Source organism: Schistocerca gregaria, chromosome 5 (assembly GCF_023897955.1).
Source record: "Schistocerca gregaria isolate iqSchGreg1 chromosome 5, iqSchGreg1.2, whole genome shotgun sequence".
Lineage (NCBI taxonomy): Eukaryota > Metazoa > Arthropoda > Insecta > Orthoptera > Acrididae > Schistocerca > Schistocerca gregaria.
The window spans coordinates 345,294,220-345,318,709 of record NC_064924.1 but is presented as its reverse complement, the minus strand read 5'-3'; the positions used below and the strand labels follow the sequence as shown (position 1 = coordinate 345,318,709).

Below are 24,490 nucleotides of genomic sequence, written 5' to 3'. Positions count from 1 at the left end.
TATCGACTTCTAAGTTAGTCTTTTTGGCAGTTGTCCTAAATTCGAATTACGGAATATTTGCTTCGCCTTCTTTGGCGAAGGAATTTCGGAAAACCGTGTTTAACAACTCTGCTTTAGTGGCACTGCCATCAGTAACATCACCATTGTTATAGCACAGTGAAGGTACTGTTTGTGTCTTCCCGTTGGTGTAGTTTACATACGACCAGAATCTGTTTGTTACATAAATCAGAGTAATTTTTCCCGTTTAATCTACTATCCTATGAGAAAAGACTGGAAGGTACACAAACGCGTTTCCATCTTCATCTTTAACTCTAGACAGTCAATATGTGTAAACATTTCTATCCGTCGAGCCAGTTCATAAGAAGAAGTTGGTTGTCTTGTTACCTTGGAATCAGTTCCAGTCGACTTGCCATATTCAGAGGCGGCGTACACGATGTAGGAATCGCCATCGTAGAAGTTCCCGTACTGAGCCTTCGGAAGCGGCACCACCTGCATATTCTGCAAAAAGAAACGCCATAAATGAAAACCTGCGTTCCATCGCTGCAGCTGTTCTGACGCCACAACATGATTGCCCCCTCTTGTCTCCATGTACTACGGAAAAATCGACCTCCTTAAAAACAATAGAAGTAGTATCCTCTGCTCGGTTCGGCGTTAACAAATTCTAAGGCTACACAGAATAAAATGCTTCACAAATATATTGCCATAGTAATTTAACCTGAGCGGTAGGAATAAATTACATAAGCTTTGAGGCAGGATGACTGTATAAGCTGCAGGAGATGAATTTAAAATGCGGAAGATCGAGAAGAATATAATTTAAGTAGTAAGCTGCAACATCAGTGCTCACTTGCAAGGAACTATCTGTATAAACATTCACAGAATTTCATGGATTGATGATATCAGAAATACAGCAATAAAACTGGGAGCTCCAAATCCCGGAGGGCTGTAGATTTGAATCTCTGCTGAGATTCTGGTTCTGGTGTTTTCCTTCAGCTCATTTCTTCCATGGCCGTGGCAGTGCTGTCTCCGTATGCACCAAGTTGGCTGTAATGCGCAGTACGAAAAATCACTTATCATTAAAAGCTTCCAACTCTGTAACTTGGCTGCATGACGCTACAACTTAGGCAATATAATGCAAACAGTGTAGTGAATCACGAGGGTTGTCTTAATTGTGATGAGAGCATAGTAACTGTACAGGAGCAGCAGGGCGTCAGTTAACGAGCCTTTCGCTCTCATTTAAGTATATAGCCGAAAAAGTCAGCCTTCAGGAATCGTGAAACGAACCATATCGTCCAGAACCGGATCGCACAAAGAGCACAGATTCACCACGAGATGGGGAAACTCACAGGCATCTATTGTCTATTGGGGCCTAAGTGCTGTAGTACGCGAGTGAGACAGACGAGAACCTATGTCATAGGGAAATCCAGTAGAAGCCGTTTGTGGCCGAGGAGACGTAGCAGTGTTAAATATGGCTGACCTAAGATCGACTACAAAGGGAAACATATATGGAAACTATTTAATTCTGTAGAAATGCAGGGAATGAAGCCACAGCAATTTTAATCTACCATCCTCCATAAATTTTTATGGTCAGCCCAATAAAACTTGAATATTGATCATATCTATAATAGCTTAAGATTTACTGTTAAAGTGAAACTCACAAGTTTTGTAACAAAGACTTTTGAATGCTAAACTCTGAACGCTTTAGTCGATCTTAACCATCGCCATTTCATATAGAAGTGTATCATTAAAATGACAAATGTGATAAATATCAACTCTGTAACTCGGTTTGTTTGAAAGATATAGTAAATTTAAATTATCAGTATTTTCAGTTACGCATCAGAGCATCATTTCCTCCACACAAAACTCACTGAACGGTGACAGCATGACACCTTATTGAATCATTATGTAATAGAATATTTGTTGTAAAGTTTAGTGCATAATAATTACTTTTGTTATTTATTTATCAGAAAGCACATTGGTGCAAGGCTACTGGCCGTGACATTCAGAGTTAAGAAGGAAATTGTATTGGTTTTATGCAAAAGAATTTAACAATGGATATTATTGTTACTTTATTTAGAACGTGAAAATGGTCAACCTTTATTTATTTAAATATGTTAAAATGTAAAATAATGTAGAATAAGCTGTAGCCAATCAGATGGACGGCTTCAAGAAAGGGAACTGCACTAGTCAGTTGAGCGAGTATATTCGTGGCGCGGGAAACGCGGCCAGGGATGGGCAGAGGGACAATGCTTTCCCAGACGCGAAAGCGGGCAGTTCGGCTAGAGACACCAAAGGATTTTCGGTCTGTAAGCAGCTAGGAAGAGAAACGACTTATAAAATTTCGCGTTGTGTGGTATCGCGGGACTTAGTCTCCGAGCGGTGAGCAGCCGCGAGCCTGGTGTCAACTCTTAACTTTAGCGTAGATAAGTTGTATTTCGTGATGGGATTGTGAATGATCGAACTGTGTCAAATGGATATGCACTCGAGTGTAACTCTGAATACGACTACTTTCGCTATTAGTTTGCTTTCTGAATAAACATCATTCCAACCAAGTCACAACTGTGTGGCCTACATCATTTATGGGTCGTTAATTTAGTTCCCGATATTATTAGTACTGTTGTTATATGTTATATTAACCTAATATTTCGCAAACTTAGCATCAGCCAGATAATTTAACCAAAAGGTCACAAGTGTCTAATTTAGGGCGAGGAATGCGTCACGTGCTGTTCAACCCCTAGACGAGTTTGAGTCAAGACATTTCGACGAAGAGGAACCGCATGTGATCCCGAACATCTATGGGATGTTAGCTCGCAAGGAGTGGTACACGGTTTGAGTGACAAACCGATTTAACAGCTAGATGCAACGGAGCTGCCATTTGAAACCTGCATAAGGATGGGGAACAACCACGTTCGGCCTACGGGGAGAATTATGAGGCAGTGACGTGAATCTACTAAATGACGTACAAGACTTTTGTACTACCTGTTCATGAGGACTGATAATTGTTGGGATCCGCTTTACAAAAAGAAAGGGTCGAAATTCAGAGGTGTTTCTGTAACTGTATCTGGCCACTTCAGTCAACACGAGTGAGCAGAGTGGATGCACAGGAATGTTACACAGAATTAGCTGGAAGGAAAGCCATTGTAGTAGACATCTTCCAATGGCCGTAACAACAATGTAAGAAAGCGGGTGCATGCGGAGGCATACAGTTATGTCTTTTCTCTGTCTATTCGTGAATGAAAAAGGAAAGAGAATGAATAATAAAGATTCGAAGTGTATTCGCGAAACACCGAATGGCTGCTTGCAGCGCACATATGGAGTTAATTTCCCTTTACGTTTATCTTTAACAAAACAACGAAGTATTCCTCTGCTAGATCGATTTGCTTGCGTTTGTTCTTTTTCAGTTTGCTCTCTGATAAACAGCATTAATGTTAGTAATTCGGATGGAAGGAAGAATGAATCATTAAGTGTTTTCTTTTTGTCGAACGAGGTATTTAGAAATGCCAAGACTGGAAAAGGAAATCGTCACTGTACTTATATGGAGTTCGTAGAAATAGAATTATTAGCATTGGTTAGTACGCGATATGTTACATGGCGTTGACTGGTTTAAAGATGTATAATTACCTCTTACACTGTAATGTATTTAAAATCTCCCGCCCCTCAGCAATTCCAGTTACTGTCTTGCAGAAGTCAAATTATGTTTCACCTAAGGTATTTAAATCAGTTTTTTCCTCTAGGAAAATTATTTACATTTTTTCCCTTCGTGGTAACATCGAATGACAACAACGTCCCTTCTCAAGAGAAGCAGGCGACAACACCTGTTTGTTGCAAGTACTCCAGACGTTTTGTGTCTTTCCTGGTCGTGATACTTGTGCAGATCACTGAAATCTCCTGCAAACGACGTCTACGTGCTAAGTTGAATGGTTAGCTATATTTCGATCGCCAGGTGAAATGATTTTCCCCCTGTGTTCCCTTCACTTTCCAATCCAGAAAAATAAAAGTGCATTTCTATCTGTCAGTCAGTTGTCACACTAATCTCAGTAGTGCTGACATTTTAAATCTTTGTCAAACATGTCATTGTGAAAGGTCATTTTCAGCTTATCACGTCTCTTAAGAATCTTTCGTAACACACTAATTCCGTTACGTAATAGGCTGTACAAATATATGTGTATAATGAATTATTACACAAGAATATCTTACAGATAAACTAAAAACCTTTTTGTGTGTCAATTCACTACGCGTAAATAGATTAGACAAAATTTAATCATACTTTGTCCTAGAAATCTATAATTTATGAAATTCTCCACTTGCTAAGAAATACTGGTACATTTCCTCTTCCTTATAGTTAAACATGGAACATAATTGCGTAGGCTTCCACGGCCAGAATCAGTCGACATAAAAGTTTGCTGGGTATGGTACCGCGTCATAATGTATAACCCAGAAGAAGGCCGCTGCACCCGTGGCCGAAACGTTGGTTTTTCTCCATCAGCAGTAGGTGGTGGTAGTGGTTAGTGTTTAACGTCCCGTCGACAACGGGGTCATTAGAGACGGAGCGCAAGCTCGGGTTAGGGAAGGATTGGGAAGGAAATCGGCCGTGCCCTTTCAAAGGAACCATCCCGGCATTTGCCTGAAACGATTTAGGGAAATCACGGAAAACCTAAATCAGGATGCCTGGAGACGGGATTGAACCGTCGTCCTCCCGAATGCGAGTCCAGTGTGCTAACCAGTGCGCCACCTCGTTCGGTCATCACCAGCAGTTTTATACATTATGACGCGGTACCCTACCCAGAAATCTTTTATGTCACTGACTCTGGCCACGGAAGCCTACGCAATTATACCAAATATGTGCTTCTACAGTTAATAACAGAAGAGAAGATTGAAGGAAAAAGAAGACAAGGGTGAAGGAGGACAACCTAGTTGAGCACCATAAAGCAGTGGACAGGACTACGAAGTGTAGACCAGCTGGACATACTGCGGTTCACAGAAGAAGGCCGCCAACATCCATTAATGGATAAGCAGCAGCAGAAGAAGATAAAACTGCCACAAAGATTTCGCGCAGCTGTGGACTGAGCAGCCATTTATATAGTGACTGTGACCGCAGCATTGAACTGTCACTGCGCACTACTAAAACAGTTTTGTAACGTTTGTTATGTTTTCTAATTCCAACATGTGTGTGATAATCAGTGACGTGCTACTGTGCTGATCCGTATGAGAGAGAGTCCTGCTTCATAATTGTTGTCAGTTCTCTTTCCTGGAACTGATCCTCAATTCCTTGATAATTCTACAGCGTTGTTTGGATGTGCGGCGTTGTGAGTAGGTTGACATTTAAATTGTTTGTATTGTGCATCCTTACTCACGTAAATTTTAATCGTGGCACGGTAGGAAATTTGGTATTATTTTTGTAGGGGTCTAAATTTACGTACGTTAGAACTTAAGTAGTGGCAACTATTCATTCACAGCCGATACAAAAGAGTTACATGTTTTCACCTGTTACTGTCCTCCAAAGTAGTCACCAGCGTTGTGTAGAACTCGTTGCCAGCGATGTGGAAGGCGTAGTATACCGTTAGCAGAGCCTGTTCTGTTGATGGTGCGAATGGAGCGGTCAACTGCCTGTGAATCTCTGGAACAGTTCTGAAGCGAATGTCACGAAGTGGGTCCTTCATTTTCGAAATTAAATCAAAGTCACAAGGACTTAAGTCCGGGGAGTATGGTGGATGGTACAGTACTTCTCAGTCCCATAGACCGACAGAGTAGCCACAGCTTGCTCTGTATGCGCCCTCGCATTGTCGTGCAAAATGATGGATGGGTTGCGCAGAAAGTGTTGCCGGTTCTTTTCGCAAAGCTGGTCACAGGTGATGCTCCAAAAACAACCAGGTTTTCGAAAGAAGCGGCAACACTTTCTGCGCAACCCACCCTGTAAGTAGGCTGTTTAGGTTTTTTTATTGGTAAAGCCACATAGCGCTCTGTATGAAAAATCACTGGCTGTGCTGTGTGCAGTCAGTGGCTTGTTGGCATTGTTGTAATACTCGCCATTGTAGTGTTGGGCAGTTGTCTGTTAGCCGCGCTTAGCGTTGCGCAGTTGGAGGTGAGCCGCCAGCAGTGGTGGAGAGAGATGGCGGAGTTTTGAAATTTGTAAGAATGGATGTCATGAACTGCTATATACATTATGACTTTTGAACACTAGTAAGGTAAATACATTGTTTGTTCTCTATTAAAATCTTTCATTTGCTAACTATACCTATCAGTAGTTAGTGCCTTCCGTAATTTGAATCTTTTATTTAGCTGGCAGTAGTGGTGCTCGCCGTATTGCAGTAGTTCGAGTAACGAAGATTTTTGGTGAGGTAAGAGATTTGTGAAAGGTATAGTTTAATGTTAGTCAGGGCCATTCTTTTGTAGGGATTTTTGAAAGTCAGATTGCGTTGCGCTAAAAATATTGTGTGTCAGTTTAAGCACAGTCTTGTATAATTTTTCCAAGGGGACGTTTCAACCCAACATTTTGCACGGCAATGCGCGGGCGCATACAGCGCAAGTTGTGGTTGCTCTGTTCGGTCGATGGGACTGGGAAGTACTGTACCATCCACCATACTCCCCGGACGTAAGTCCTTGTGACTTTAGTTCGATTCCGAAGATAAAATGAATGCCACGAAGTGTCGTGGCATTCACTTCAGAACTGTTCCAGAGATTCGACAGGCAGAAGACCACTCCATTCGCACCATCAACAGAACAGGCTCTGCTAAGGGTATATTACGCATTCTACATCGCTGACAACGGATTCTACACAACGCTGGTGACTACTTTGAAGGACAGTAACAGGTGTAAACATGTAACTCTTCTGTATCGGTTGTGAATAAATAGTTGCTACTATTTAAGTTCTAACCCTCGTACATACCTCCTGATGTAACATCGCCTGTAACTTGTTTAATTAATCCTAATCGTACCATTTCGAATGCATGTTATTACAAACTGTAACTTTTTAAATGACAGGAATTATGTTTAAGTATCACTGCTCTGAAAAGTTTATGAGGGGTGTTCCATAGAAAAGATATGAAGCAACACTGTGGATATAATCGAAGGCTTTGCTCAAAAGTAATCACCAGAGGCCTGAGCCAACTACCCCACTTTTTCACGAGCCGAGGGATTCTCTGTTTTCGGAATTCCTGTGGCTGTGACGAAGGCAGTCTTCCACTGTGTCCTTCAGTTCGCCGTCCGAGTTGAAGCGTTTCCATTTGAGAAGTTTTTTTTGCTGAACAAAAGCATGGAAGTCACAAACACACTACATCCGCGTCCCTAGACGTCCCACTACGTTATCCCAAAGCAGCGTACGCAAATTTCAACCCGACGTTTCGGGCCTTTTCATTTCAACACTACTTTATATTATTTTGATACATACGTTGTGACTACGACTTTCTGTAGATCTACTCTAATAGTTCTACAATTAGTTTTGCTACTTTGTGTAATATGCGTATACCACAGTTAGCAAACGACTTTAAGTACTTTTATAAATATTCCGGAAAGAGCTATTCCGTCACAAACGATCGTGAATCGGTGACGAGAATTTGTTTTCCCGTCTGAACGGTTACCAACTACATCCGACTATAACATTACAGGTACATAATTTTGCGTGATTAAGTCCCGACGCTATGCAAAGCTGTCAGTTAGTTACGTGCGATTTGCGATGTGTTATGTTTTATTTTCCGATAATAAATCATATTTTTTCTGATTACCATTAAAATATAATGTTTATAAATGTTTGAGGTAATTTGGAAAAATATTTTAAGAACTATGTAGATGACTTGACGTCATTCTTTTACTCTTAGAAAAAAAAAGAGTGTTAATTGTGCTTTTGTGAACGGTCAGTGTCGGGATCAGTGATTACGATTGGAGAAATAATTGATTTGACGAAGTTCAGTTGGACACAATCGCGTGGGGCTTTTTATGACCTTGGAATTGGTTGTAGATGTATGCAGGTCAATTTCGTGATATGCTAGTAAGGGTCGAGAGTGTGTCGCGGTATCATGTTTTCGCGCCGCCGATGGTTTGCTTTAAACTAGCGAAAATACAATTTACGCGGATTCTTAATTATCGCAAAAGGGTAGAATATTTTATGGTTATCCCACTGTTGATGGGCCATTATGGAGGACGTAAGTTTTGATAGAAAGATCAATTTCAAATCCAATATAAATCCTGTTGATCGAAGTAGCCTAGCAACCAAAAGGCTCATACAAGGTTATCAGCAGAAACAGTGTACTTTTTTTTTATGCACACATTTACACTCTACATCGAGGTGTGAATGATTTGTGGGTGCGAAATAAACATTTGAAAGCATTTGATTGAATAAATGGAAAGATATAAAGAAATTTATTCGTATATTTTGTTATTACATGAACAGTGATATTTTCTTATATTGGTGTAGAGCCTTACGTATTATTAATATTGTAACAGACTGGTTGTAAGTGCGCTCGTAACAAGTCGAGTTTTGGGCCTGATTAAGAGTAGCTGGTTCTTAGAGTCTCAAAGCTTAAGTGAATCACACTCAAATAACGCTGCATCGAAACCCGCTATCTTTACATTATATTAAGCTAGCTATTCTGGAATCAGCCGTGTAGTTGTGTGTTGTCAACAACAAATAGGTAAATACAAACAAACGTTTCTCATGCTCTGATATCTATTAGGGAAAGAAGAGACGACATACACGTATACATATAAAAACGGTATACGTGGCGCCTTACAATACAACACAACGCCGTCACGGTATACGACTACAATAACGCTGTACCAGCCTGCATCAGTAAACGAAGGCAGGCTGACAGAGTGTCGGTATGTCCCACGACGAAGATTTGGGTGCGTGCGCGTACCTCGATCCTCCATATGATGAAAGCCGTACTGCCCTTGGGGATGGCCTTGAAGGCGGGGTCCACGGCGGCTGTCATGGCTACAGCGTCTGGATACCTGCAACAAACACAGAGGGGCCTAGGTTACTCCACCATGAAAACAGTGAAAGAAAAGCTTCGATAATTTAAAATCTACTACAATATACTGGCATGCATTTAGCATTTGTCTTGCATGTCAGGGAACAAGTACATGCGAAATTTTCCTGCGCTCTCTTCTGCGAAGAAATACCAGAGTACAATTTGATAATGGTGGGATGCAGTTTGGTATCAACAGACGAAGGCACAATGCTGCATTCTCGCACATTAACTTTAATCTCCGTAGATCAGAGTTAGGATGCTTCAAATTTAACAAAGAACGTTAGAGATGAAGTTGTTTCTTTGAGATACACGGTTAATGATTTATGGATTGCAAAGGAAGAGAATAATAAACCAAGAGCAACACACAGTTCTATATTGCAATTCCCTTAGATGATAGACAAACTCACAATGAAAAACCTAACCACCAAATAATCCGACTTTCAAAGGTAGATTTTTGTTTCACACTTTCTAAGTCAAATTTCAGTTTCTGTAAGTTGCTTCAGATATTTAGTTATGGAAATAAATTATGTTCCTCAGATTGCTACCATTCACATTGACTAAAATTTGAGCGTTGTAGGTCAAGTAACTACCTTAAGATTAACGAATGTCGCTCGTCGGTAGCAATGATACACGTTTGCTTCAGTAATCTGCCCCGTCTTTCAGCATCTGTCCACCGCTTAAGTAATCTACCCTTCCGTTTATCAGTTTCTGTCCACGATCACTCTGTACCTTTAAGAATTGTTAGTGAAGCAAATAATATCCAGAAATGCGAAAAAAAGCACTTTTCATTGTCTCGCCAGGAGGAGGAGGGGAGGGAGTGTGTGTGTGTGTGTGTGTGTGTGTGTGTGTGAGAGAGAGAGAGAGAGTACTGTATGTAATTCCTCACTTCTTTTTTAATCCCTTACGATCCTAAATCATTTGACACTTCACTTTGGTACACTTAAAGTAAATACACCCATTACTGCCTGAGAACTGTCTATACTGCCACGAAATATTGAGTTAATCGGGAATTCGTTGGCAGACCTACTCCGTGTGCAACGGATTGAGTCATTCAAATGTATTCTTTAAAATTAAAATGTAGTCGTCAGTCAAGAACTGATTTAACATTAACTAAATTTTCCGTTGGTGCTTTGCAGAACTTAAGATTAAAAAGAAGAAACTTCCTGATGTCCTGCAAAATTATATTTATTTGGTCACTACCATCTTTCCGCTTCTCAGACCATCTTCATGTGTTGTCACCTGAGAGGCCGAAATCCGGATCGTGACCAAATAAATACAATTTTGCAGGACATTAGGAATTTTTTTCCTTCCTAATATCAAAAACTGATTCGTCAACTTTGTCTATGGGCTGGCATATTCCTCGCAAGAAGGCACAGAGCGTTGACAATACACGGCACTGTGTGCTAGCTGAATTACGAGAAGAGCAAGAAGAAAGCGCTTGTGAAGCATCTAGGAAAGTAGGTTCTTCACAACCTCCAGATTCCCACTAATTTGCGCTCCCTCCCACGGTTTAGTTGCTAGCAGGATTCACAAAGCTGAGCGGGCAAGGAAAAAACTCTCGCATCAATTCTTCAGAAGGTACTGTAGGCAGAGAAATCTGTCGCTAGAAGTTTGTAAAGGTTTGGTTTCCACGCGGTATGCAACGATTTAGTACTCCCGTCTGGCTTGCTGGAGTCACAAAGATGCAAGCTCATTGCATCAGCCTCTCATTGTTGACACTGCTGCTTTAAGAGATGTTGCCAATTTACTGTACCTGCTATAAACCTAGACTTGGTGCGAAGTAACTATGACTGAGCTAAACGATGTTTTGTGTGGGTTGACGGTAAGAGTTTCATCATCTAAAGTCTCAACAGGAAGAATGAACGGAGCAAGGCAGCCACTATACCTCTATATAGATCTGAGCAGTCAGAATACTTTCATTTGGCTCATCGGGCTGAGTGGTTGTGGAAGTCCCTCAAGGAATGAATCTGCACTCTTGCATGTAAACCACCTTACTCTCATGGATATGATGTATTCTTTCAGGTAGAGATAACACAACGGAAGGGAATCAACAGAGGAGCACAGTCATATTAACTAGCAGAGCTGGACAGCGTTACGGAGTTTATCCAGAATTAGAAAAGGTTTTTGCGATCCATTGTCGGTCGATCATTAACCTATAATCTGTTCAAGTTTCAGATCAAACTTTTAGGGAAAATCTCAGGATGCTTGCATGCTATTGCGGGCGTGTTTATAATCATGACATGGAAAATGCAGAAGCTATTCCATGAAACTTTATAACATGCATATAGATTTATTTTTGTTGCGTCACATGTTGAAGTCTCGGACTAAGTGGCAGTGTCATCACTAGTCCTACAGTTCAAGAGTTGTAGACTGCAGAGGGAACCCCTTTGCTGAACACATGTATCCTCGGAATTCTTTCTCGGATCGGAACTCAGCTTATGACTCTAGATAACGGGTGTAATCTGCAAAACGAAAATGCATCTGTCACATATATATGCGTCTATTATCTTATAAATTTTTCATCAGTTCACTCAGGCATTCAGCACACTATCCGCCCAAAGCTGTATCACAAACTGAAGAATCTTCTTAACTGAAATCATATGATGACCAATGATACAGTATATGCAGTGTGCTGCTCTCTCATATACTAGTCGGTGCATCGAAATCCTCTCGCTATCAACGAACCTTTCACATGTAGTAATTCGCGTGGGGAGAATGACTGTCTAAACGCCTCTATGCGAGTTGTAATTAGTCTAACGTTTTCTACGTGATTACTGTGGCACTAATACGTGAGCGGCTGTAGTACATTCCTAGATTCGTCACTTAAAGTAGATTCTTGAAACTTTGTTAAGTAGGATTTCAGAGAATAGTTGACCACTGTCTTCAAGGTTTTACCTATTTAATTTTTTAAGCTTCTTCGTGACGCCTCCTGATCGGTAAAAAAAAGGCTGATTATTGTGCTGAACTTCGTATACAGTCAATACTCCTTGCTATTCCTATTTGTTGCAGTACCCATACTGTTGAGTGATATTCTAGGACGGGTCGCACCAATGTTTTGTTAGCGATCTCCTTTGTAGATTGACTTCGTTTCGCTAGCATCCGACCAGTGAACTGAAGTCTGTCATAAACCTTATCTACGAGAGAACCTATGTGATCGTTCCATTTCAGAACTCCACTAATTGTTACACAAAGGTATTTGTATAAGTTGACCAACTGCAATTGTTGCTCAGTGTTATTGTTATCATAGAATGCTATATTTTGTTTTCGTTTTGTTAAGGGCACAGTTTTACATTTCTGAACATTAAAGCAGTTACAAATCATATCACAACTTTGAAATCTGGTCAAGATCACACTGAATATTAGTCCATTTTTCCCTTCTTTTCAGGGAGTACTTCATTTTAGATAAACACATTCTTTACGCAAAGTCTGGGGTTACTATTAATATTTTTGCAAATATTAGTCCATTTTTTTCCTCCTTTTCAGGCAGTACTTCGTTGAAGATCAACACATTCTTTACGGAAAGTCTAGTGTTACTACACTCATGGAAATGGAAAAAAGAACACATTGACACCGGTGTGTCAGACCCACCATACTTGCTCCGGACACTGCGAGAGGGCTGTACAAGCAATGATCACACGCACGGCACAGCGGACACACCAGGAACCGCGGTGTTGGCCGTCGAATGGCGCTAGCTGCGCAGCATTTGTGCACCGCCGCCATCAGTGTCAGCCAGTTTGCCGTGGCATACGGAGCTCCATCGCAGTCTTTAACACTGGTAGCATGCCGCGACAGCGTGGACGTGAACCGTATGTGCAGTTGACGGACTTTGAGCGAGGGCGTATAGTGGGCATGCGGGAGGCCGGGTAGACGTACCGCCGAATTGCTCAACACGTGGGGCGTGAGGTCTCCACAGTACATCGATGTTGTCGCCAGTGGTCGGCGGAAGGTGCACGTGCCCGTCGACCTGGGACCGGACCGCAGCGACGCACGGATGCACGCCAAGACCGTAGGATCCTACGCAGTGCCGTAGGGGACCGCACCGCCACTTCCCAGCAAATTAGGGACACTGTTGCTCCTGGGGTATCGGCGAGGACCATTCGCAACCGTCTCCATGAAGCTGGGCTACGGTCCCGCACACCGTTAGGCCGTCTTCCGCTCACGCCCCAACATCGTGCAGCCCGCCTCCAGTGGTGTCGCGACAGGCGTGAATGGAGGGACGAATGGAGACGTGTCGTCTTCAGCGATGAGAGTCGCTTCTGCCTTGGTGCCAATGATGGTCGTATGCGTGTTTGGCGCCGTGCAGGTGAGCGCCACAATCAGGACTGCATACGACCGAGGCACACAGGGCCAACACCCGGCATCATGGTGTGGGGAGCGATCTCCTACACTGGCCGTACACCTCTGGTGATCGTCGAGGGGACACTGAATAGTGCACGGTACATCCAAACCGTCATCGAACCCATCGGTCTACCATTCCTAGACCGGCAAGGGAACTTGCTGTTCCAACAGGACAATGCAGGTCCGCATGTATCCCGTGCCACCCAACGTGCTCTAGAAGGGGTAAGTCAACTACCCTGGCCAGCAAGATCTCCGGATCTGTCCCCCATTGAGCATGTTTGGGACTGGATGAAGCGTCGTCTCACGTGGTCTGCACGTCCAGCACGAACGCTGGTCCAACTGAGGCGCCAGGTGGAAATGGCATGGCAAACCGTTCCACAGGACTACATCCAGCATCTCTACGATCGTCTCCATGGGAGAATAGCAGCCTGCATTGCTGCGAAAGGTGGATATACACTGTACTAGTGCCGACATTGTGCATGCTCTGTTGCCTGTGTCTATGTGCCTGTGGTTCTGTCAGTGTGATCATGTGATGTATCTGACCCCAGGAATGTGTCAATAAAGTTTCCCCTTCCTGGGACAATGAATTCACGGTGTTCTTATTTCAATTTCCAGGAGTGTATTATTATTTTTCAAAGTTGTTAATAATTAAGGGCAAGGGCTCCAACACACTTTTGTCGGGCACACCGCATGTTACTTCTACATCAATCGATGTCTATCCATCCAAGGTAACATGTTATGTCCTCCCTAACACGAATAACGGAGATACTGACAGGTTTCAGATAGATTATATAATGGTAAGACAGAGATTTAGGAACCAGGTTTTAAATTGTAAGACATTTGCAGGGGCAGTTGTGGACTCTGACCAAAATCTATTGGTTATGACCTGTAGATTAAAACTAAAGAAACTGCAAAAAGGTGGGAATTTTACGGAGATGGGACCTGGATAAACTAAAAGAACCAGAGGTTGTACAGAGTTTCAGGGAGAGCATAAGAGAGCAATTGACAGGAATGGGGGAAAGAAATACGGTAGAAGAAGAATGGGTAGCTTTGAGGGATGAAGTAGTGAAGGCAGCAGAGGATCAAGTAGGTAAAAAGATGAAGGCTAGTATAAATCGTTGGGTAACAGAAGAAATATTGAATTTAATTGATGAAAGGAGAAAATATAAAAAATGCAGTAAATGAAGCAGGTAAAAAGGAATACAGACGTCTCAAAAATAAGATCGACAGGAAGTGCAAAATGGCTAAGCAGGGATGGCTAGAGGACAAATGTAAGGATGTAGAGGCTTATCTCACTAGGGGTAAGATAGATACTGCCCACAGGAAAATTAAAGAGACCTTTGGAGACAAGAGAACCACTTGTATGAATATCAAGAGCTCAGATGGAAACCCAGTTCTAAGCAAAGAAGGGAAAGCAGAAAGGTGGAAGGAGTATATAGAGGGTCTATACAAGGGCGGTGTACTTGAGGACAATATTATGGAAATGGTAGAGGATGTAGATGAAGATGAAATGGGAGATACGATACTGCGTGAAGAGTTTGACAGAGCACTGAAAGACCTGAGTCGAAACAAGGCCCCCGGAGTAGACAACATTCCATTGGAACTACTGACGGCCTTGGGAGAGCCAGTCCTGACAAAACTCTACCATCTAGTGAGCAAGATGTATGAGACAGGCTTAATACCCTCAGACTTCAAGAAGAATATGATAATTCCAATACCAAAGAAAGCAGGTGTTGACAGATGTGAAAATTATCGAACTATCAGTTTAATAAGTCACAGCTGCAAAATACTAACGCGAATTCTTTACAGACGAATGGAAAAACTAGTAGAAGCCGACATCGGGGAAGATCAGTTTGGATTCCGTAGGAATAATGGAACACGAGAGGCAATACTGACCCTACGACTTATCTTAGAAGCTAGATTAAGGAAAGGCAAATCTACATTTCTAGCATTTGTAGATTTAGAGAAAGCTTTTGACAATGTTGATTGGAATACTCCCTTTCAAATTCTGAAGGTAGCAGGGGTAAAATACAGGGAGCGAAAGGCTATTTACAATTTGTACAGAAACCAGATGTCAGCTGTAAGAGTCGAGGGACATGAAAGGGAAGCAGTGGTTGGGAAGGGAGTGAGACAGGGTTGCAGTCTCTCCCCGATGGTATTCAATCTGTATATTGAGCAAGCAGTGAAGAAAACAATAGAAAAATTCGGAGTAGGTATTAAAATCCATGGAGAAGAAATAAAAATGTTGAGGTTCGCCGTTGACATCGTAATTCTGTCAGAGACAGCAAAGGACTTGGAAGAGCAGTTGAACGGAATGGATAGTGTCTTGAAAGGAGAATATAAGATGAACATCAACATGACGCTGAGGGAATTAGATTAGGAAATGAGACAATTAAAGTACTAAAGGAGTTTTGCTATTTGGGGAGCAAAATAACTGATGATGGTCGAAGTAGAGAGGATATAAAATGTAGGCTGGCAATGGCAAGGAAAGCGTTTCTGAAGAAGAGAAATTTGTTAACATCGAGTATAGATTTAAGTGTCAGGAAGTCATTTCTGAAAGTATTTGTTTGGAGTGTAGCCATGTATGGAAGTGAAACATGGACGATAACTAGTTCGGACAAGAACAGAATAGAAGCTTTCGAAATGTGGTGCCACAGAAGAATGCTGAAGATTAGATCGGTAGTTCACATAACTAATGAGGAAGTATTGAATAGGATTGGAGAGAAGAGAAGTTTGTGGCACAACTTGACCAGAAGAAGGGATCGGTTGGTAGGACATGTTCTGAGGCATCAAGGGATCACCAATTTAGTATTAGAGGGCAGCGTGAAGGGTAAAAATCGTAGAGGGAGACCAAGAGATGAATACGCCAAGCAGATTCAGAAGGATGTAGGTAGCAGTAGGTACTGGGAGATGAAGAAGCTTGCACAAGATAGAGTAGCATGGAGAGCTGCATCAAACCAGTCTCAGGACCGAAGACCACAACAACAACACGAAAACCTCAGTCCTGCCCTAAATTTCACTCGCTAACACATACGGTTGTTCTTTCGATGATAATAAAGTTTGTGGTACTGATTCAAATGCTTTTCGGAAGTCAAGTAACACTAAATGTACCTGACTGCCTTGGCCGTTGGCTGGGTAAGTAGTTCAAAGGTCGGAGGAGGGCCACGACATGCCGCTGCCAACAGGGCCACGCCTAGTGAGAAACTGTAACTGGGGAGATGAAACCAACCTTAGGCTTGATGAAAGCTTTACTTATACGCAGCTGTTGAGATACACAATTAACGCAGCAGTTTTTTTTCTCCAATTTAGCGAGAAACTGGCTTCAGATAATGCTCCGATGTGCTGCAAATTATTGTTACAGTGTCCGAGAACTGCCCCTTCATGGGAGGCTACGTGTATTTTACGTTGAGAGCCAGTTCCATAATCCCGCAGTGAAAGTTCATGTAGTCTGCGAAGGAGCGTTTGTCTCTGGTCATTTTTCTGACAGTACAGCCGGAAACGGAGCAGTAAACGGCGACTTCCGGAGAACAGAGCCTACGGAGGCCCGTGTGCCGCGGCTTCAACCGCGACCCCGCTCTGCGCAGGCGCAGCGTGCCGGCGTCACGCACCGCCGCCCCCGCATCCTTCCCCTCCACTAACCCCTGCCCCACCCCTCCCTCCCCCGGGCAGGCCCTCACTGTGGCTCCCACGCCACGCGGTCAGGCTCGCAGGACGACGCCAGCGTAACTCACACCTGTAACCTGCACAACTGCACCTGTTGCACACAACTGCATGTGGCAGCAAGCACCTTCTCGCAGAATACACCGACAACCAATTTGCACATAATCCATTTCTTCACTGTCGCCTATTTCTTAGTCATCAAGTCGCATATCGCCAGGTACACAGTTTCACACGATCAAATGCTAGGTGCCTGCCGCTGTGGCCGAGCGGTTCCAGGCGCTTCAGTACGGACCCGCACAGCTGCTACGGTCGCAGGTTCGAATCCTGGCTCGGGCATGGATGTGTGTGATGTCCTTAGGTTAGTTAGGTTTAAGTAGTTCTAAGTCTATGGGACTGATGACCTCAGATGTTAAGTACCATAGTGCTTAGAGCCATTTGAACCAAATGCTACGCAGGGGCAACAAATCAAGAATTATCACATCACTATTCGTATCCATCAAGCTTGTCTGTTGCAACTTTGTTTAGTGCAAGAATTTCCCCCCAGTCTCATTCTCTAAATAATTTTTCTTCAAATTGCATACTAGGAGTACAGTATTTACAAGTAGCGAGAGAGAAAAAGGTGCGGCCAAAGAGGTTGTGGAAAGAGAGGAGGGAGGCTGGGTGGTTTTTAGAGACTCAGCACAGTTTAAAAAACACCTGCTACCATGTTTTGTTGCAATTCGGAACTTCAGTATTTCAGTTACTGAAAGACTTTATTCACTCATTTCGGAATGATTGCATTATTCACTGGTTCTTATCGGTACTCGCTGTATTTCGACAAGCTGATCTCGGTCAAGCTCATATCGTAGCATATGGTCCTTTTCCAACTGAGAACTTTCAGAAGTGATACATAATTGGACAGTTTATTCAGATTCATTAGTACTATCTGGGACAGTACTTCATCTGAAGTTAGTCGTGTACTTTCACTTGTGTTAGCTTTCGCAGTTAATTATAGTGCACCTTTTATACTGGTTGATTCAGTTGCCCTTACCGCTACGTTTTATGCAACCCGCGATGTCTTCCAACACCATGCCGCTCGTTATTCGCAAACGGTTAGTTCTATGGAAATAATGAACGGCAACTTCTTGCAGGAAATTTCATGTAGCCGAACTGTGTACTGATGTGCGTTTTTGCTGGAGACCACGGTTTTCGAGTTATTTAAAAAAAGCGTTTAAAAGGTACTTTTGTACGTTTTTCTTGAATATCTCGAAACTATGGCCCCTAGCAAAAATGTATCCTTGTACAGAATTTAACTACATTAAATTTATTACAAAGAGGTGCTGTTCATTTTGTCTGTAGGACTAAAAGTTTGCACTTAGCGAGCGAGAGAATATGAAAGTCTTGGATGCGGCATTTGAAGTCTTTGCTTGCTGCATAAAACTCATGAGTAGGGGCAGCTGAATCATCCTGCAACTCTGTAATCTACATAAATCCAGCCATGTCAGATTCAGATTTAAGGAAAGAATATCACACAAGTGTGATTTACCCAAGGACGAGGTAACATTCAAAACCCTCATTCAACCAATTGTTGAGAACTGTTCGTCGGTCTGGTACAATCAGAAAATTGAATTAACGAAAGAGTGCTCAACAAGGAAGACGTAGTGAGACGTGGAGTAGCTTGTCCGCAAAATTGCGATAACTCAGGTTCCGAAACTGGGGGAAAAAAAATCACCTCCTTCGACATATACTTCGCGTAATGATGCCGAAGATCTGGCTTGTACATAGAGTTCCTCTCTTCCCGCTTGCTATTCGCGATGAATGGGGTAGGGAGAGTTCATTGCAGTATCCAGCATACTATATACCCAAGGTGGTACCATAACCTTGAAAAATGTGTGGCAGATGCTTTTATATGTCACAGATATTGCGTCTGAAAACAACCATATACTTTATGCCAAGGAAGCTTCCTTTCACTTGATGTGGTGATAATCCTGAAGTTGAAGATAGAAAATGATTGTCTATGGACGAATAAAAACTACAGCCTCTATGGGTTTGTTTATTAAATAACATTTACTGCTGTCAGTTGCGACTTTCTTTTATCTATGTCTTGCACAGCGCGTTTCGGAAATTATGGCCATTTTCAAGCTTGTGATGCTTTCGTTGTGTGAGATGCAACACTATTCTGCTGCCTTCACTGTGATACATAGTGTGTCTCAGGAGAAATGGTCAATATTCAAGTACATGATAGGAACGCTCATTCGAGGCAAAAAACTCAAGTAAACATGGGCTCTCAAATGCATACCATGTGCACTACTCCATCTGCGATACTGCGAAATGAATCTCTTCTATTGCAGGCTCCTTGCTTTTCATATTTTGGGCGGAGGTAGTGTGGACCAAAGCAAATTTGAAACATGGGTTCCAAGATGTTTACCTTAAGAGCTACGAGCACTTGTTCACTACAAGATATTTGCTCACATCAGCGAATATGAACTGCTGAAATCCTAAGTTACGTACTTTAAGAGTCCATGTTTACTGGCCATGTTTTTCTTGTTTTGGTTCATACTACCACCTCAGAAAACACAAAAAGCAAAGAGCTTGTAGTAGAACAGATTTGTTTCACAGTATAGAATATGAAGAAGTTCTCATAGCTCTTAATATACGCATTTTAGAACCTACGTTTACTACACTTTTTTGCTTTGAATGATCATTGCTATCATATCCTATCCGCCCGGCGGATTTGTGTCGAGGTCCTGTGAACCGGCCGGTCTGTGGATGGTTTTTAGGCGGTTTTCCATCTGCCTCGGCGAATGCGGGCTGGTTCCTCTTATTCCGCCTCAATTACACTATGTCGGCGATCACTGTGCAAACAAGTTCTCGACGTACGCGCACACTACCATTACTGTACCACGCAAACATAGGGGTTACACTCGCCTGGTGTGACACGTTCCCGGGAGGAACCGCACAATAACCCTGGGTTCGGTGTGGGGCGGCGGAGGGATCAATTGGAATGCGGTAGTCGTCGTTGGGTTGTGGACCACTATGGCTGCGGCGGGGACGGAGCCTCTCCTTCGTTTCTAGGTCCCCGGTTAACATACAGTACAGTACAGTACTGTCATATCCCTGAATATCGACTATTACTCCTGGGACAGCCTTTATAAACACACAAAATTTTCTAATTAATGATGGATCTTTACATGCAGTGAATGGCAAATTGGGAAAAAAAAATGAGTGAAAATTTCTTTTTCCAGGTTCACCGTTAACCATGTAAAAGATCCACATTAATTACAAAATTGGATGTGTTTTTAAAGGCAAGAGACTAATTCAGGACCTCCCACATCGAAAACAACACATGTAGAGGCCATAATACATTTAAAAAAACGCATTTAAAAATGGGATTATTTCCTGAACCGCGTCGCGCAAGAAACATAACAAGAAAATGGTGACTGACAGCAGCATAAGTTATTTTTTAAAGAAACCAGTTATTTTGACAGTCACGAGCTTTCACCAACCATTTCTACTGGATAAAATAAAATGACAAATTTTGATGGTTCTGTGATGCCGTTCCTTAAAAACGACATCAAGAAACTGATTTAGAGCCATCAGAAGATGAATGTTTAAGTGTCATAAACCAGTAATAAGTTTTTAGCAAGTAAGTCATTAAACAAGCTGGATAGATGGTTATACATTCGTAAAGAAAATCTAAGTTTGAACAAGTTTCCTTCCGTTCGCGAAAAAGAACTCAGTTTATTAACGACGCCGGTATTAGTAACTAGGATGCACACGCGAGGTGACAGCCGCACCACACACGACGCAACACTTGCCCTTTCATGAGGAAGCACCACATGTCCGCGGCTGGCGCTGCGTGCGGCGCGCGCGTCTGCTGGCGACTGGCGACGCCGGCCGCGGCCTCGGCGCCTCGCTGCCCCTACCTGCGCGTCCCCCGCCCGCCAATCAAAACGTGCCGGCCGCTCTCCGCCCGGAAGCAACTGCACGGCTTCCGGAGAGCCGCGCCGCTTCGGATTAATGTCGACACGCTCCGCGGCGTCGCTGACCTCGCCTCCTCTGCACTACATTCCACACTTTTACAACTACGCACGCACACGGAAACAGAAAAAAACTCGGAACTTTTGAAATGCTCTATCACTACGTTTACGCGTGACACACCTTCGGAGGGCGCAAACCGAAATTCAGGAACTATTTTTCGCCCTCGTGTTTTTTGAGGTCTGAAGCGGATTTTCTAGCCCAGTTAAATATGGTCTCTGGGAAACAGCTGTTCCAGTTCCGATTTAGTCAACGCAATCATTATTTCCCTTCAGTGAAATATTAGAGATGTAAACAACTTCATGCTCAGTCTAATACACTATGTGATAAAAAGTATTCGGACACCTCGCTGAAAATGACTTACACGTTCATGGCGCCCTCCATCGGTAATTCTGGAATTCAGTATGGTCTTCTCCCACCCTTAGCCTTAATGACAGCTTCCACTCTCGCAGGCATACGTTCAATCAGGTGCTCGAAAGTTTCTTGGGGAATGGCAGCCCATTCTTCACGCAGTGCTGCACTAGGTGAGGTAACGGTGTCGGTCGGTGAGGCCTGACACGAAGTCGGCGTTCCAAAACATCCCAAAGCTGTTCAATAGGATTCAGGTCAGGACTCTGTGCATGGCAGTCCATTACAGGGGTGTCATTGTCGTGTAACCACTCCGCCACAGGTCGTGCATTATGAACAGGTGCTCGATCGTGTTGAAAGATGCAATCGCCATCCCCAAATTGGTATTCAACAGTGTTCACGTGAAGGTGCTTCAAACATCAATGTAGGCCTGTGCCGTGTTAGTGTCACGCAAAACAAAGAGGGGTGCATGAAAAACACGACCACACCATAAAACCACCGCCTCCGAATTTTACTGTTGGCACTACACACGCTGGTAGATAACGTTGATCGGGCTTTCGCCACACCCACACCCTGCCATCGGATCGCCACATTGTATACCGTGATTCGTTTCTCCACACGTTTTTCTACTGTTCAATCGTCCAATGTTTATTCTCCTCACACCTCGCGAGGTGTCGTTTGGCATTTACTGGCGTGATGAGTGGCTTATGAGCAGCCGCTCGACCATGAAATCCAAGTTTTCTCACCTCCTGCCTAACTGTCATAGTACCAGCAGTGGATCCTCATGCAGTTTGGAATTCCTGTGTGATGGTCTGGATAGATGTCTCCCTATTACAAATTACGACCCTCTTCGCCTGTCGGTGGTGTCCGTCAGTCAATAGACGAGGTCAGTCTGTACGCTTTTGTGCTGTAAATGTCCATTCACGTATCCATTTCACTATCATATCGGAAACAACGGACCTATGGATGTTTAGGAGTGTGGAAATCTCGCGTACAGACGTATGACGCAAGTGACAAACAATCACCTGACCACTTTCGAAGTCCGTGAGTTCCACGGAGCGCCCCATTCTGCTCTCTCACGATGTCTAATGACTACTGAGGGCGTTGATATGAAGTGCCTGGTAGTAGGTGGCAGACCAATGGACGTAAGATGAAAAACGTATGTTTTTGGGGGTGTCCGGATACTTTTGATCACATAGTGTATTTCTATTTCTCCTTAACGTACAAAAAGCCACACCATCCACATAAGCTGAAAAGTTTTAAAAATAAAACGTAACCTGATAACCCAAACATGTTTCAAAAACAGCTGCCCGTTTACATGGTAGCCAAAATAGATTGTTGAAAGGGAAAACTGGCTGTTAGGACCGGATTCCAGAATCGATTTTAGAGCGTTTACATGAACAACCATAAACTGCAGTGGGAAATCGATTTACGAAATACGGTTCTGGGAGCCCCATGCAAACGTAGTGTGTGGGCAGTTGGCAGCACTGTGGAGCCGGGACCATGAGCTACCGGCAAGATCGCCAAGCATCAACCGTGAAGTAACGGAAAAAAGGATTGTTTTTCAAAATTAACGATAGATACTCTTTGAAAGTTTACCTGAGCTCGATCGTGTCGCTAAATAACAAGAATCCACTTATTAAAAATAACTTTATCGATGTGTTTCGGACATGGCCTATCACAAGAACATCAGAAACAAACTTGATGTCAAGTGTCGTAGATCTAGTAACACAAGTTACCACTTGATACGATTCCTCAGATAATCGTATCATCATCATCATCATTTAAGACGGATTATGCCTTTCAGCGTTCAGTCTGGAGCATAGTCCCCCTTATAAAATTCCTCCATGATTCCCTCTTCAGTGCTAACATTGGTGCCTCTTCTGATGTTATGCCTATTACTTCAAAATCATTCTTAACCGAATCCAGGTACCTTCTCCTTGGTCTACCCCGACTCCTCCTACCCTCTACTGCTGAACCCATGAGTCTCTTGGGTATCCTTGCTTCTCCCATGCGTGTAACATGACCCCACCATCTAAGCCTGTTCGCCCTGACTGCTACATCTATAGAGTTCATTCCCAGTTTTTCTTAGATTTCCTCAGTTTGGACACCCTGCTGCCATTTTCCCCATCTACTAGTACCTGCAATTATCGTAGCTACTTTCATATCCTTAACCTCAGCCTTACTGATAAGGTAACCTGATTCCACTCAGCTTTCGCTCCCATACAACAAAGTTGGTCGAAAGATTGAACGGTGCACAGATAACTAAGTCTTGGTACTGACTTCCTTCTTGCAGAAGAGAGTAGATTGTAGCTGAGCGCTCACTGCATTAGCTTTGATACACCTCGCTTCCAGTTCTTTCACTATGTTGCCATCCTGTGAGAATATGCACCCCAAGTACTTGAAACCGTCCACCTGTTCCAACTTTGTTCCTCCTATTTGGCACTCAATCCGTTTATATCTCTTTCCCACTGACACCATGAAACACTAGTTAATCGTATAATTGTCGCAAAACTCTTGCGTGACCTTGTGCCTCAAGTTAAGGCTGTTTTCGACACTCCTCCCAAGTCAGCCCTCTGCAGCGCTACCGTCATTTTACTCCTGTACTGAGTCTCACCTGTCACAAGTGGCCGTTTTCGTTCAAACGTCAGCGACAAAACTGCGTGTGTGACGTGAGGGCTACCTACTGAGCAGTCTAGTACCTGAACACCGAAAACAACTTTATGGGGGACTATCCTTCTTACGAAATGTAGGAACAAGTAATAAGAGTCAAGTTTAGAAATGGTAAAATTCATAATGGAGAAAATTGACAAAGTCGTGTGGTAAATTCCATACATTCCCGAGAACTGAAACATCTGCAAAAGTTTAGTCCATACATTTCAAAACATGTACATTAAATTACTTTCTATACTTACAAACACAGCAAACAATATTTAAAATGCACTAAACAGCATCTTTTCTTTGGACTTTAGCTGACGACGTCACAGTTACCTGTTTCTGCGTACGTGCAATCTGCAGTATACTCAAGATATTTTAACCCTACATTCGCCATCAGTTGATCACTGACGTCAGCGAGCCTCTCGCGACGTGATTGGCGGCTGATTTGCAAGAAAGCAGGTGACACGCATCCGCGACGAGTATTCAATTTGACCACAAACTCGCTC

At 43.0% G+C, this 24,490-nt stretch overlaps 1 protein-coding gene across 3 annotated transcripts in view; it reads right to left on the bottom strand.

The window, feature by feature from the left end:
• LOC126272116 (villin-1) overlaps positions 1 to 24,490 on the bottom strand; it is a 355,803-nt gene that overhangs the window by 87,517 nt on the left and 243,796 nt on the right. For 2 of the 3 annotated variants that reach the window (XM_049974713.1, XM_049974715.1), the window contains 2 exons: positions 8,850 to 8,943; positions 385 to 498 (listed from right to left, as the gene is read on the bottom strand). In XM_049974713.1, the coding sequence (XP_049830670.1) occupies positions 385 to 498; positions 8,850 to 8,943 (208 nt within the window). Of the gene's footprint in view, positions 1 to 384; positions 499 to 8,849; positions 8,944 to 20,758; positions 20,834 to 24,490 lie in introns of those variants that run through there. The other variant, XM_049974714.1, reaches the window with a different exon arrangement.